General features: G+C 42.8%; 1 protein-coding gene across 2 annotated transcripts in view; it reads left to right on the plus strand.

Annotated features, from left to right (window-relative positions):
* Positions 1 to 3,404: 3,404 nt before the first annotated feature.
* The window catches only part of LOC144507961 (voltage-dependent calcium channel subunit alpha-2/delta-1), a 669,448-nt gene continuing 656,552 nt past the window's right edge, over positions 3,405 to 16,300 (plus strand). For both annotated transcript variants that reach the window (XM_078235568.1, XM_078235569.1), the window contains exon 1: positions 3,405 to 4,100. In XM_078235568.1, the coding sequence (XP_078091694.1) occupies positions 4,003 to 4,100 (98 nt within the window). In that variant the 5' untranslated portion in view covers positions 3,405 to 4,002. The remainder of the gene's footprint in view (positions 4,101 to 16,300) is intronic.

Consider the following 16,300-nt stretch of genomic DNA (forward strand, 5'->3'; position numbering starts at 1 on the left):
AATTTTGACCCTGTGCCTCTGGTTCCTCATTCACAATTCAAGTCAAATAGCTGCCTTATATCCATATTACTTATAACCCTCTGCATCTCAAATATATGGATCGTATCCCCTTCTGACCAATCTCCTTCCAAATGAAAGTGAAGGTCAGCACTGGGGTTTTTCCTCATGAGTAACAGTCCTTTATGTCAGTCAGCGAGTTAGGTTTCTGTTTAAACTAAAAGGAAGCTGTCAAGTTCAGCATGAAATTGACTTTCTTACTGAAAGTAATGACAGTAAGTGCAGGAAGGAAGAACCTTCAGAGGTTTGAATTGAATAGTACTATTGGAGTAGAGTGAAATGTCTGATTGCCATATTGCACTGATCCTGGCAGTGTGATCTTCAATTTGATGAATTACACAAACAGCAACATTTTAAAAAAAGAACTTGAAGTTAAATTGTAGGGGGCATTACCACACACTTCATTTTGGGCAAAAATTCTTTTCCAGTAAATGGAAAACAGTATGTTTAAAACAAGATCATTTGAAAATGTTTTCCTACAAGATGTGTTTTCTTATTCATAAAAGTTTGAAATGAAACCAGTACTGTAGGAGTAGATGGTTATTAATGTATAAAACTGCTTGTATATAACAATCAGAAGAGGAGCTAACCCTGTGTGTGTGCTATCCTGCTGATGTCAAAGACGTTGTGGAACTAAGTTAAAGTATACGTGGAAAACAACACGAATTCAGTTACTCAGTAACCGACATCACCAAAAACACAATAGGTTGCATGTGATTAAGATATAAACCCAATCAGCGGGGATAACGTCCCACTGCGGCATGTTGCAACTGAACTGTGCAAGGAACTGACACTCGCACAGCGCTGCCTCTGAGAGGAGTTATAAAAATTGTGAAAGATGTTGGCATTGAAGGAAAGAGAGCAAAGAAATGATACCAGCATGTAATGTTGAAGGTTGAATAAAGTTTCATACGATTGTACCACAACTCCAGCGCAAGTCTCGTGAATATAATAGTATGGAAGGATTACTTCTGGGAGAACTCAGTGACAGTGTGCCTATGCATGAGTACAGTCCTTAACACCTGCAATGAGGATTAAACGTGGGGACATATACCATTCACCAGCAGTGACATCCCTGACCTTTATAGGAAAACATACATTGTATCAGAACGTTAGTGTGGGTCATTCTCTTATAAGGGTGAAATGGCACTCCATTGTGCTTTTATTCAAGAAAGGCTTGATCCAAGTGATTGGGAATAGAATGAAATAATTTTGATTTGGTTTCTTGAGGTGGTGGCAGAGTGGTATTGTCTCTGGAATAGTAATCCAGAGACCTAGGGTGAGGACCTGGCAGATGGTGAAATTTGAATTCAATAAAAATAACCTAAAATTCAAAGTCTAATGAAGGCCATGAAACCATTGTCGATTGTCATAAAAACACATCTGATTCACTAATGGCCTTGAGGGAAGGGAATCTGCAAGGCCAACATGTGACTCCAGTACCACAGTGGGAGTGGGATACTCAAGGGGAAGGTCAGCCATGATCATATTGAATGGTGGTGCAGGCTCGAAGGCCGAATGGCCTACCCCTGCACCTATTTTCTATGTAATGTGGTTGACTCTTCACTGCCCTCTGCAGTGCCACTCAGTTCAAGGGCAATTAGGGATGGGCAATAAATGCTGGCCTGGCCAGCGATGCCCAGTTTCCATAAGGATTTTTATAAAAATTATGGTGCTGCTCCCTTCAAGCCATGAAAATTTATTAATTATAGTTTATTATTAATGAAAGTCACGCCTTAAAAATCATTTAAATGTGTGCATTGTAACAGATTAAGGCTAATAATTACTGTTGAACAAACATTCACGGGATATTTTCTCTGCTGTTTTAACACAGGCATTTAAACTAATGTTTTAAAATGTGTTAATGTAGGCACTACAGTCATGGATAGAGGGATACCATACAAATCTATTAAGCGTTCCTCCACTCGTATTACCAACAGTAATTTCTAGGCTATAGTATCTGCTAAAAAATAACATTCCTCCCAGGATGAGCATAGAAGCATTGAAGTAGAAGTTACAGGCTTGGTTATATGAGGAGCTGAGATTTTCATCATAAGATGACATATACCTTTAACGATATTTTGTCTCTGCCACAGCAAATATCAGTCGGAAACAGAAAATGATGGAAAACCTCAGCAGGTCTGACAGCATCTGTGGAGAGAGAATAGAGCCAACGTTTCGAGTCTGGATGACCCTTTGTCAGAGCTTCTGTGGAGAGAGAGAAAGGAGCTAATGTTTCGGGTCAGGATGATCCTGAGCAAGCTCTAATGAAGGGTCATCCAGACTCGAAACGTTGGCTCTATTCTCCCTCCACAGATGCTGTCAGACCTGCTGAGATTTTCCAGCATTTTCTGTTTTTGTTTCAGATTCCAGCATCCGCAGTATTTTGCCTTTAGAATCTCATGGAATCATAGAATCCTTATAGTACAGAAGGAGGCCATTTGGGCCATCGAGTACCGACCACAATCCCACCCAGGCCCTATTCCTGTAACCCCACGCATTTACTCTGTTAATCCCCCTGACACTAAGGGGCAATTTAGCATGGCCAATCAACCTAACCCGCACATCTTTGGGCTTGTGGGAGGAAACCAGAGCACCTGGTTTAACACTTAGTTAAATATCAGTCAGAGTGGGCTGTTCAGGTCGCTCAAGCCTGTTCCCACATTTAATTTCTAAATTTTAACGGATTAATCAAAACATAAGCTTTCCTTGTGTATAATATGCAGAAGGAATCTTTTCAGAGGAGGTTTTGTTTCTTGTTCTTGGCAGAAACTGAATCTCCTCAAAAGGGGGGTTTATTCCTGTGCAATCTATAGCTATGCAAACTGAAAGTTAGCCATATCGGCAAATGGTTAGCCACTGCTACCTCACAGCGCCAGGGACCCAGGTTCGATTCCGGCATGGGTCATTGCCTATGCTGGGTCTGCACGTTCTCCCCGTGTCTGCGTGGGTTTCCTCTAGATGCTCCGGTTTCCTCCCACAGTCCAAAGATGTGCTGGTTGGGTGTACTGGCCATGCTAAATTCTCCCTCAGTGTACCCGAACAGGTGCCGGAGTATGGTGACTAGGGAATTTTCACAGTAACTTTGTTGCAGTGTTAATGTAAGCCTACTTGTGACACTAATGAATAAACTTTAAAATATAACGACAACAGCTGGTTTTAAGTTTGAAAAAAAAACACCCTCCAGCGTTGAAATGTGGGTGGGAGTGGACTGCACATTTTGATCCATAGACTGTAATTACGAGTTTCCTTTCCTGAAATGATTTTCTAATGAGAAAGTGGTAGGGCAGAGTGGAGAACCCGCCTTGTGAATGTTTTAAAAGCGTCACCTCAGCACGCAGCACCTCGCTTTAACGGCATGGTTATAAACCAGGGTTTGGCTGCGATGTTGCTGTGACAGGCGATCAGCCGCTGGCTCTCCCCGAGAGGAGACCGAGTGTGCCTGTCTGTGTCTGTCTGTCTGTGTCTCTGTGTGTCTCTGTGTGTGTGTGTTCCTGGTATTCCTTGTATGGCAACTAGTCCGGGATCGAGGGGCATCGAAGGGGATTGATGAACCTGGTTTCACAGGGCGCTTGGAGGAGGGGACTGAGTGCCCAGGACAGTAACGATCAGCAGCACTCTGTTCAATCCCAGGATAAACCCCAACCCAAGAAAAAGAGGAAAAAAACCCCCAAAACTAAGCTGCCTGGAGATGGAACCCAGGCTGATGGCGGCTCCTCAGATCAGCTGCTAATGTTATAGTTTGGGGTTATTAGAATTTGTTACTGTTTGGGAAGCTATACTCCCTCTCCCCACCCCCCTGATTCCATACCCCCCCCCCCCCCCCCCCCGACATTAAGTTTGGACAGATTCTGCTTCTTTCTTTGTGTTTTCTCTCCCGGATTTGTTTATTTTCCCTCCCACTTTGTGTTTTTTTTTGTTGGTAAAATATATTCACGGTGGAAGATGGCTGCTTGCAGGAGCTCTGTCTGTCTGACAGCAGTTATACAGTTGTGCCTGATGCTATCTTGTACATCGCAAGAGAGCTTCCCACAAGCTAACGAGTAAGTAACGATAAACCAGTTTACTGCTTCTCCTTGTTGTAACTGTGTGTGTGTGTGTGTGCAGTTGCCGAGTGTCTCTCTGACTATGGCTTTGCTTGCCAGTAAGTAGCGTTATGGAGCCCTCCTGTATCTCAGAGAGCATCTCAGTGATACAACCGTGCTTGTAGATAAAAAATCTTCTGATGTATTTGCAGATCCCTGATTTGTACAAGTGTTAACACAGTTTGAACGCTCTGCCTTTGATTGAATGTTTTTTTTATGTCTAAATATATTTTTTGACTTTCAACCCTCTGTTAAACAAGAGAAAGCAGACCCCTGAAAGTTTACATTGCAAGCAGATATTCACATTGAAACGATGGCAGTGCGTGATTCAGAATGGGCTGCCATGTTTTACTGGGGAATTGGCTGTATTCCCTCCTAAGAATCTGCTCAGTGTTGTTTGAAGAAACTTGTTGCCAAAGTTAAGGGAAAAAAGTCGGGGGGTGGGGTGGGGGTGCTAAACGTACAGGAAGGTTGTGCCTTGGCTGCTGTCCCTGGGTCTGATTCCCCGTCCCAGTGATGCACAGTCGGTATTTAAAGGTCTTCTTCATTGAGAAGTGCTGGACACATTTTGCCTGTGTTTATAAACACAAGGTGCAATTATGTCAACCACGTTTAAATGCATCGTCGCGTCACTTACATGTGATGTTAACGTGGCGAGAATAACATTCACGGCCACCCTCTCCCCCCACCCCCAAAAGATGTAGTTTTGCCAACAGGAATGTGACACCCTCCATGCTCCAGAATGATATCCTGGGCCAGAATTATAGGAATTGTTTGGGTTTTCAAAGTACATTGCATGTTCTATATCTGTGTGGGGGAACAGGAAAGGCAGGGGCTGACAGAGGTCTACAAAATGATGAGAGGCATAGACAGGGTGGATAGTCAGAGGCTTTTTTCCCACCCCATGGTGGAAGCGTCAATTACAAGGGGGCACAGGTTCAAGGTGAGCGGGGGAAAGTTTAAGGGAGATGTGCGGGGGAAGTTTTTCACGCAGAGAATGGTGGGTGCCTGGCACGCGCAGCCAGAGGCCGTGGTGGAAGCGGGCACATTGGCAACATTTAAGAGGCATCTGGATGGGTACATGAATAGGGAGGGGACAGAGGGAACTGATTGAGTAAGGGCAGAAGGTTTTTTTTTACTTTAGTTAGGACATCAGGCTGAAGGGCCTGTCCCTGTGCTGTACCTTCCTTTATCCTTTGTTCATTTTCAACATTGCAAACAGAGTCTGATATAGTGATGACAGTGGACTGTATTCCTTCTTCTCTACTCTCCAGGAAAATAAAATAGACTCCTTTAACAGTGTTTAGTTGATTAAAGTACTGCAGTTAACCCTTTGGGCGAGGAAGCAGCCGGAACAGTTGCTTTTGAGTCAGAGCATGTTTCTGTTTGAATGTATAGGAAGTACCACGCTGGTCTTGCACTACAGCCTCCGACACATGAGTCCAGAGTGTAACATCCTCCTCCACCGCCCCCCCCCCCCCTCCACCCCCACACCTCCACAGTATAAGTTCCAGGAAGCAGGTCATTTCTTTTTCTTTCTTCTACTGCACTGCAGGAGCCTGGATTTAGCAGGCGCGTTCAGCATTGACAGAATCATTTGATTGGTTAAAAAATAAAACTAGTGGTAGCTGTGAACGTAGCGGGTATGTTTTGTGCACTTTTAGGTACCCAATCCACTCCGAACCATCTCGCCCTGTCCTGCCAAGAAATTGGGCCCACTTGTTTCTTCCGTGTAAAATATGAGGCATCGATTATAATATCTTTGGTTTGCTGCTGAATTATATAAACTGCAAACAATGGCCTCTATGGTAAATGATTGGATTAGAATGATGAACGTGGGCCCACTTACTATGATGGTGCTTGTGTAGAGCGTAACATTTTGTACTCCAGAACCATAAAGATAGTCTGCTGGTTTCTGCTTGTAATACACAGAAGCCAATGGTAAAGACTAATGTTTATTGCTGGTTGTGGTATAAAGATACATATTTGCAATTCCAGGGTTTATAGTAATTCCATTTTACCCATCCCATTCGATTCACCAAGGAGCAGACTTGTATATAGCTTTTCATCATGTTTTCCCATTAAAAAAATTACTCTGCCTCCATAATCAGTTCACTGGAGTGGATGGTGGACCTGTTCTTGGGGTTTCTGCTACTTGGAGTCTGACAGGGAAACCACTAGGAGGTGTGTGAGAGCAGTGCTTGTTGATTCAGTCTGTGGTTTGAGAATTTATTTTGTACAGCAGCACTGACAAAGGCCTGGCGAGCAAAGTTGTTGCTGCTGCTGCCTCTTGTCCATAGATGGTATAGATGTGGTATAGGCAAACCCAGGAATGAAACAACAACGCAAATAACTTCTGCCTCCAGGGACATGAAACTGAACAAAATGGTTTACTTTTCTTGGCTGGCATCCAGAAGTCCCTTCAAAGGCTGCAGGCTATTCTGCTGTTGAGTCAGTATAACAAAACCGGGCACGTGCACTTCATGACTACTCAGATGGTAGTGAATTTGGACTAAGGTGCTAAAGGAGATATTAATTTGTGTATTCCGGACACCCAACGTATATGTCAGACAGTGCTGTGAGAACCCCTCAGACTTTGCAGTTGCTCATTTCCAATTTGGCACATGTATGAGGCTGGGGGGGGGGGCATCAGCTGAAAGGAATGCCAATGGATTTTATTTGCCCAAAAAGAGGGACAACAAAGATCAATGTCTCTCCATATTTTTTAACCAGGTACATGAAGAGTTAAGGTTACATGTTAAAGGAAGCCTTCAGTGACAGCTGCTGGCCACATGCTGTGCTTAAGTTATCTCAGCACAGTCTTTGGCATATTATTTAGAGGATCCTTGGTTGGTTGTTTCCACAATGAAATTGTATTAACTATGATAGTGTGAATGTAAAGAGTGCGTTTGTAGTTAACCACAGATGTCTTGTATTACCAGTGCTTGTAGGAATGGGGCCATCATTCTGTCCCTGCTAATTTGCAGTGGTGTATTTTTAAATCTGTTAGCGAGCACAAGTGTTCAGGTCTGTATTTTCGGAATTACTTCTCCTGCCATCTCTGAGTTGCCTAAATATAGAAGTGGAGAAGTCATCAGCTGGTCCCAGCAATCAATGGCGCTGTCTGTCTGTGCATCAGTGTTAACCCCTTAAGCACTAAAGCAGGCCAACTTCCTAGTCCCTTATATATACCTGCGTGAAATAAGTTTGTGCCTAAATTAAAGATGAATGTTTCTGTTTTTTTTGATGCCACACTGTTTTAAACATTAGTCCAAATTTGAAACTCACATTGTTTCAATGCAACAACCTAGGGGCTCTGTATTGTATCAGAGATAGGTGTTTGTGGATTGAAGATGCATAATTAAAAAAAAACCAGAAACACACCATAGATTGTTATTTGTGAGTTATTATTGGTGTCAGTATTTAAAGACGTTAGGAGGAGCTGTGATTTAAACAGGTGGAAGGTAAAACTGTGGCAAGCAGACATTTTTTTAAAAGAATGAATGTTATACATAACTATTCTAAAGCTGGAAACTTGACCAAAATAACTTACTTCAAGTTTGTTTGCATAATATTGGTCACAAATTGTTTTTATCTTTTTATAATATTAAAGTCTCAGGTTTGATGTTGTGTAGTATTGCTGCTAACAAACTGCCCAATTACATTTGCCATTGAAATGATTAAAAACTCTATTGGAAAAATATATTTGAATCTACATGAGAATAGCCCCTCATACAACTCCTAGCTCTATCCCTGTGACCAATAGGCTGAGGTTGGGCCATTTGTACAGATGCGCCCAACTATTGACACATCTGTGCCGATATAATAACAAGGGCTGATACTGTCTCCCTTGCTATTATAGTCCTCATTTTATTTATTTTGTTTGTCAAAGCCATAATATTATTTTGCGTTACTATTTATGTTATATTTTCAGGTTAATATTCTTTACTCAAATGTATGTTATCTTATATTAGTGGAAGCTGTAAGAAGAGATAGAAAATTATATTTGCCATTGAAATGATTCAAAATGAAAGTTGCTGAAAGACTTCAAAGCAAAATTATTCTCAGATCGCTGCCGTACAATCCTCCCAAGATATCTGTGCTCCTCTAATTCTGACCCCCAGCACATTCCCGATTTTGTCCCTTCACCTGCCTAGTTCCTAAGCTCAGGAATTGGCTCCCTAAATCTCTCCACTGTTCCACTGCTCTTTCCTCCTTTAGAATGTTCCTTAAAATCCACCTTTTTGGACAAGCTTTTGGCTATCGAGTATCTCCTTATGTGGCTCGGAGTCCAACTTGTTCGCTAACGCTCCGGTGAAGCGCCTTGGGTCATTTAGTCATGTTCAAGATGCTGTTTAAGTCAGGTTGCTGTTGTTACAAGGAGAGGACAGAACTATCGTTCATTATCATCTGGGTACCTGCTTCAAGGCAAATGCAGGGTATACACTGATGGAGCTGAGGGCACAGTACCTTAGCATTTTATTCCATTTTATTTTTAAGTTGGAATGACTAATTCTGAAACAATTTTCCACACTGAGAAGAAAAATGTTTGTTAAATCTTACTTAGTCCATGCACTCAGCAGCCCCATCCACCTGTGCTTTGCAGTTTCTATCAGCATAAGACAATGTACATTTGAGTAAAGAATATTACCCTGAAAATATAACAACATAAATAATAATGCAAAATAGTATTATAGGTTTGACAGTTAAAGTCAGTAAAAGGAACACTGCAATAGCGAGAGGGACAGTATCAGTGCTGGTTATTATAATGTCACAGATGTACCAATAGATGTACTAATGTCCCACCCTCAGACTATTGGTCGCAGGGACAGAGCTACTAGTTGTATGAGGGGCTATTTTCATGTAGATTAAAATATATTTTTCCAAGAGAGTATAGGACGTGTGAAATGTGGCTTGAGCAAATATTCTTCTTTAAAATAAGCAGCTGAATAAATATTTGTTAAAGAGTGTAATTGATGGCTGTGAGCATATAGATAGACATCGATGATCAAATGCTATTTGTTTGTGTGCTGTTGGAATCATGGTCATGTTGTCAGCAGAACGCCACTGGCCAGAGCTGAAGGATTTAGTTGCAAGGTTCAATTGGTATCACACAGATTTGTTTCATAATATTTGATGGCCAGTGACTTTCATTTTCATAGAGGTCTTGCATATGCCAGAGTCAAAAAGTATCAGAAACTGGCCAGCAGCTTCATGAAGCCAGGCAATTCAGAATCATCTGGATGTATGGTGCAGTTGGACACAGCCTTGTCAAAATTTTAGCTGGAAGTACACTCAGCATTCCATCACTTGTACAGTGGAAGCTTATAGTATGGCACAGTGGTTAGCACTGCTGCCTCACAGCACCAGGGTTCGATTCCCGGGCTTGGGTCACTGTGCAGAGTCTGCACGTTTTCCCCCTGTCTGTGTGGGTTTCCGCTGGGTGCTCCAGTTTCCTCCCACAGTCCGAAAGACATGCTGGTTAGATGCATTGGCCATGCTCAATTTGCCCTCAGTGTACCCGAACAGGCGCCAGAGTGTGGTAACTAGGGGATTTTCACAGTAACTTCATTGCAGTGTTAATGTAAGCCTACTTGTGACACTAATAAATAAATAAATAGAAAAAGCTGTGGGGATTTTCCCTGTGTTTCTAATAGGGGCTTTGAAGGCTATTGTGGATATGTATTGGTACTCACCATAACTTATGTTCAATTGTTTGAAGATTTTTTATTTGTTGTCCCATTAAGACAAATGGACTCTTCCTCTCAGCCTCTCCCAACTTTTACAGATGCACCATAGAAAGCATTCTTTCTGGTTGTATCACAGCTTGGTATGGCTCCTGCTCTGCCCAAGACCACAAGGAACGACAAAAGATCGTGAATGTAGCCCAATCCATCACGCAAACCAGCCTCCCATCCATTGACTCTGTCTACACTTCCCACTGTCTCGGCAAAGCAGCCAGCATAATTAAGGACCCCACGCACCCCGGACATGCTCTCTTCCACCTTCTTCCGTCGGGAAAAAGATACAAAAGTCTGAGGTCACGTACCAACCGACTCAAGAGCAGCTTCTTCCCTGCTGCTGTCGGACTTTTGAATGGATCTACCTTCCATTAAGTTGATCTTTCTCTACACCCTACCTATGTCTGTAACACCACATTCTGCACTCTCTCATTTCCTTCACTATGAACAGTATGCTTTGTCTGTATAGCGCGCAAGAAACAATACTTTTCACTGTATGTTAATACATGTGACAATAATTAATCAAATCAAATCCTTGTTCACAAAGCACTCTTCACTTCTTCACCCTCTGCCCACACCACCATTACTTTCCTGCTCTTCCTACAGTTCACACTGCCATCCCACCACCCACCCCTTCTCACTTATACTGACATTCTCTTCTGCTCTGGTATTCACATTGGTCTTCTTTCTCCCTCACACCTCATTTTACACCAACCCTTTTTCTCCCCAGTTGATTCTTGCATTCATCTCCCTTGCTCCCGTTCACAGGTTTTGCTGGTGCCTTTAGTCGCTACCTCCTCAGTTCAGGCTGAAATTCTTCCCTGCTCTCAATTCTAATACTCAGACTCCCACCCCTCAGTCCACAATGTCTCAGTTGTTCCTTTTACCCCATCGTCTCAACCAAGACTTCCCTGTCCTCCAGCCCCTCCATGTTGACAATATCAACTTCTGTTGTGACCCCACCCCGTCAGAATAAACCGGCACATTTTTCCTGCTCGCTCTCATTTTACACTGACCACCTTGGCTCCCTTCCTACCAAATCATGCTGTCACCTATTTCCTTCTCCTTTTATTGCCAAGCCTGATTCCAGCTGAATACCTCTGTTGCTGCAGGGTGACGGCGCTGAGAGAATCTTTCACCACAGTGTACAGCAGAGTTACATGTCATGCACTGGCAGCAGCATCAGATAGAAGTGGGGAGCTACGGTGAGGTGAAGGAACACCTGCTGCTCTTTTGCAAATGTGGGCAAATAGGTGCTAATTCCAAAACACTGCCCCCCACCCCCCCAACTTCTTGGACCATGGACGGTTTGCATGTATTTCATGGAATTATAGAATCCATACAGTGCAGAAGGAGGCCATTTGGCCCATTGAGTCTGCACCCACCCCAATCCCACCCAGGCCCTATTCCCATAACCCCACATATTTACCCTGCTAATCCCCCTGACACTAGAGTCAATTTAGCATGGCCAATCAACCTAACCCGCACACCTTTGGACTGTGGGAGGAAACCAGAGCACCCGGAGGATACCCACACAGACATGGGGAGAACATGCAAACTCCACACAGACAGTGACCCAAGCTGGGAATCGAACCCGGGTCCCTGGCGCTGTGATGCAGCAGTGCTAACCACTGTGCCACCGTGCCGCCCAGTGGTATTTATTTTCTATCATTATTTCCTTCATTCCCTGAAGTTGGGGAACGGCTCCGACAGGGAAGATTCTGTGTGATCCGTGGAGGGACTGGATGTGAAGATTGAATGGGCTTTTCTTTCTCTCTACTTCCTTCTGAGTTTGTTGGTGTACAACAAGAAGCCGAGATGTTTCACAGTGAACTGGCACTCGTTTAACTTGTATTCTTTTAATAGTAACCAGAACATTTGACACAAGGACCTCTTTGCCCTTTCTGCTAACGAAGACATTTCTTCCCTATTTTTGGATATTATTTCAAAAATGCACCTTCCCCCACAGAGGTCACATACCAATCGATTCGAGCACAGCTTCTTCCCTGCTGCCATCAGACTTTTGAATGGACCTACCTTGCATTAAATTGATCTTTCTCTACACCCTAGCTATGACTGTAACACTACATTCTGCACTCTCTGCTTTCCTTGTATGAAAGGTATGCTTTGTCTGTATACCGCACAAGAAACAATACTTTTCACTGTATACTAATACATGTGACAATAGTAAATCAAATCAAATCAGAAAGTACAGCAGTGTGGTGGTTCTGATAGTTGTCTAACGCAAGTCCAAACCCCACCACAGTACTTTGAGAATTCGGTTTAAAGTAAAATCTATTATCGGTAAAAGTGATATGAATCTGTCAGCTGGTTCACCAATGTCTTTTCTGTTTTTGAAACTTGCCATCCTGATCCAGGCTGATTTATGTGTGACTCTAATACCACACACATATGATTGACGCAACTGCTCTTTGAAGTGGTGTGGCAAGCCACTCGGTTGTGTCAAATTACCAGAAAGAAAGGTTTGCATTTATATAGCATTTTCCACTGCCACTGGACGTCTCAAAGCGCTTTACAGCCATGGAAGGACTTTTTTTTTCAAACTATCAGTGCTTCAAACAGATTGCTCTCCGTCAGCTCCTCGGGGGAACTGAGATTGGACAATAAACATTGGCAATGGCGCCCATACTCTGAGACTGAATTTAAAATAAATGGTCTGTAAATATCCTCATGTAATTGAGGAGGGGGCAGCAGCCTGGTGTTCAGGACTGCCAGCACCCTTTCATGATTTTAATGGGTAGACCTGGCTCTGAACTGGAATATAACACCTTTCCCCTAGCAGCCTGACAGGCTCCCCAGGCTGCAGCAACTGAATGTGGGAGCCCAGGAATCCAGCACTGTGAAATACAGCTTTTAAATCAGGGAATAATTGTGCTGTGTGTATTACAGTCCCACCTACTTGATAGTAGTCTGTTGTACATAATAGTAGCTTAACAATGTACAAATCCCACTCTGTAGTTATTATACCTGTAAATCATATTTCAGAGCACACTGCTGCGCAGAAACTGGCCTCCTCTTCCGCCTGCAGTCAGCCTCAGACAGTTCAAATGTTGAATGTTCCAATCTTGGATGCGTCCTTCAATGGGACAGATGGTCTGACCTTTGGGTTACATTTGCCCCTTAAGGTCTCCTGTCCACCCTTCTGATTCAACAACATTGCCCATACTGTAGCACTGCCTTGAATTCTGCCCTCATGCTGGTAAGAACTTCCTTGATGGCAGGAATTGAGCTAGGTGCACCTCGTACCTAGTAATGGCCCCTTGACCCAGGGAGATTGGTCAAACAGGGACATATTCTGAGAAGCGGGGATTGGAAGCTGGTGAAAGTCCTACCTTGACAGAACTTCACCTTAAAGAGGAGAATCCTGGCAATGATGTTAATATAAATAGTACCAACCAGGAAAATCCGGGCCATGCACAAAAAATAGTCAGCGCTACATGAATCAAAGAACCCCTACAGTGCAGAAGGAGGCTATTCAGCCCATTGAGCCTGCACGGACAACAATCCCAGCCAGGCCCTATCCCCATAACCCCATGTATTTACCCTGCTAATCCTCCTGACACTAAGGATCAATTTGTCATGGCCAATCAACCCAATCTGCAGATCTTTGGACTGTGGGAGGAAACCGAACCACCCAGAGGAAACCCACGCAGATATGGGGAGAATGTGCAGACTCCACACAGACAGTGACCCAAGGCCAGTATTGAACCCGGGTCCCTGGAGCTGTGAGGAAGCAATGTTAACCGATGTGCCACCGTGCCGCCCCAAATACCCAAATATACAAAATTACCCATACTCCATAGATATACTAGCTGTAAGACTCAGAGCAATTTTACCTTCATTGTTGGTACACAATACAGGTAATATTAATCCACAGCCACAGCCGGTTAAATTTGGCAGTGTCTGATGTTGACAACAAGCCCCAATACTGTAGCCATTTTTATTGAGGTCAAAATGATGTGTTATGGTCTGTAAAATGAATTTTACAGATATCTGCTTTTGATTCTTTGAACTAGTTTTGTTTATGATCACCGTGAGAGAGAAACAGATGGTAGGATTATTACAGATTTGTGTATCCTGATCTATTGGTGTGTTACTATATTGTGAGATCCCTAAATGGAAAGTGTATATTTTTATTTTCAGCTGCCTTCAGACAAATATCCACCTTATGCAATCATAATTATCCCTCCCATTGCATGGATCTGACAATTCCAGAATCCCAAATTCAAAATTATTTTTGCTACTCACTCTCCATTTTGAAATTCCACACCGTGTATTAAATGTTCAATTATTTATTTCTGCTTATTTATTGCTGGGAGACAGTTGCTCAGCTGTACCATACCTCAGTGGCTTATGTCCCCTGAGTTGACTTCAAGCTAGTCAAGCTGCTGTGCTCCTCCCGAGAGGGAAGAAGGCAGGTTGAGGTTGATCACAGACATCCCAAATTGGCATTTCAATGCCTCTCAGTCACTTCTGAATAAAGCACAAACTTCTGCAGGTCCTTCACCGGCTCAGTGTTATTGCACAGTGACGTCCTAGCAATTCAGTGTCAGTGACCCATTGTAGGGTGTTGAATTTGAATGAATGCCAAAGTGGTATTCAAAGCTAAAGTTCTTGACCTGGGAGTCAAGCAAAATCCCACGAGAACCGCAGGGGCCACCTTATATAATGGTTTTAAAAGCACAAAGTGGTGATTGATTGTAATAGGATTAGGCTGAAGGAATATGATATTTCCATTCATGTTACAAAAGCAGATTCTTTGCCTAACTTGAAATATTGCATAACAGAATTGAATTGCTTATAAACTGAGAAAGCCTCACAAGTCTCTCAATTATGTGTGGGTTAGAATCTGATTGCTTGTGTGGGAGAGTGAGTGTTCATTGTAACTATGCCATGGTCCAAGGGGAGAATTTTGACCCAGTTCCCTCTGTCTTATTTCTCAGCCTGTTGTAACAACAGATTTATTTATGATTTTCCTCCTTTATTCCCCTGAGTTAATTGTGAGATGGTGAAAGTTGTTTATGGGAGGTTAGAAACATGCCATTTTTATCCTTAATGTGTAGAATTTGATAGAATCATTGAATCCATACAATGTAGAAGGAGGCCATTCAGCCCATCATGCTTGCATCGACAACAATCCCACTTAGGTCCCATCCCCGCAAGCCCATGTATTTACCTTGTTGGTCCCCCTGACACTAAGGGGAAATTTACCATGGCCAATCAGCCTAACCTGCACATCTTTGGAGTGTGGGAGGAAACCGGAGCACCCGGAAGAAACCCACATACACATGGGGAGAATGTGCAGACTCCACATAGACAGTCACCCAAGGCCGGAATTGAGCCCGGGTCCCTGGCGCTGTGAGGTAGCAGTGCTAACCGCTGTGCCACCATGATAGAGCTGAATAATTTATACCTGAAAAGAAAGGTAATGAATTAATCAACTTGATGATAAGATGGTTCGTGGCATAACAGATACGAGGGTGGCATGGTGGCACAGTGGTTAGCACTGCTGCCTCAAAGTGCCAGGGATCCGGGTTCGATTCCCGGCTTGGGTCACTGTCTGTGCGGACTTTGCATGTTCTACCCGTGCCTGCGTGGATTCCCTCCAGGTGCTCCAGTTTTCTCCCACATTCCGAAAGATGTGTTGGTTAGGCGCATTGGCTATGTTAAATTCTCACTCAGTGTACCCAAACAGGTGCCAAAGTGTGGCAACTAAGGGATTTTCACAGTAACTACATTGCAGTGTTAATGTAAGCTTACTTGTGACACTAATAAATAAATTAAACTAAACTATACGAAAATCATAAGAAATAAGGCAGATTTATGGCCAATGTATAAATATTCTGATTATCAGGGAGTGGGTGAGAGTGTGGTAAATCATTGTTGACTTGCTTGTATGAGACCGTGTTCATTAACACGTTCTGGAGCAGGAATAATGGAAGAACACAAATACTTATATTTCTGAAAACCATTAATGAAATGTGAAAAATTTACACCCGGGCAGTGATTAATTAAGATTTATTACTTCTTAGGCATTCAGAATATATTAAAACATCTTCAACTCCAAAGACTTTTTAAATATAGCAACGGCTTTGACTCTTGATATGTTGAATCAGTGTGAAACTTGACTGAGCAGAGTTTAACATGACCAAGCAATGGGAATGGTGATATGATGATGTATTGCGTTCTGTAAACTGTAAACTGAAGAGTGGTTTAGAAACAGGTCAATGATCACATTCTTTATAAAGTTGGAAAACATCCAGTAAAAATGCATAAATCTTTAAAGTGTAATTCACCATTGATAATGGACTGTAGCCTTTTCTTTCAAAGGGCCAACCTGTCTTCCACTTATGAAGAAGCTATTAAGGAAATAATTGCATTATTTATATTATACAA

The sequence above is a fragment of the Mustelus asterias genome, chromosome 19 (genome assembly GCF_964213995.1).
Source record: "Mustelus asterias chromosome 19, sMusAst1.hap1.1, whole genome shotgun sequence".
In the NCBI taxonomy this organism is placed as follows: Eukaryota; Metazoa; Chordata; class Chondrichthyes; order Carcharhiniformes; family Triakidae; genus Mustelus; species Mustelus asterias.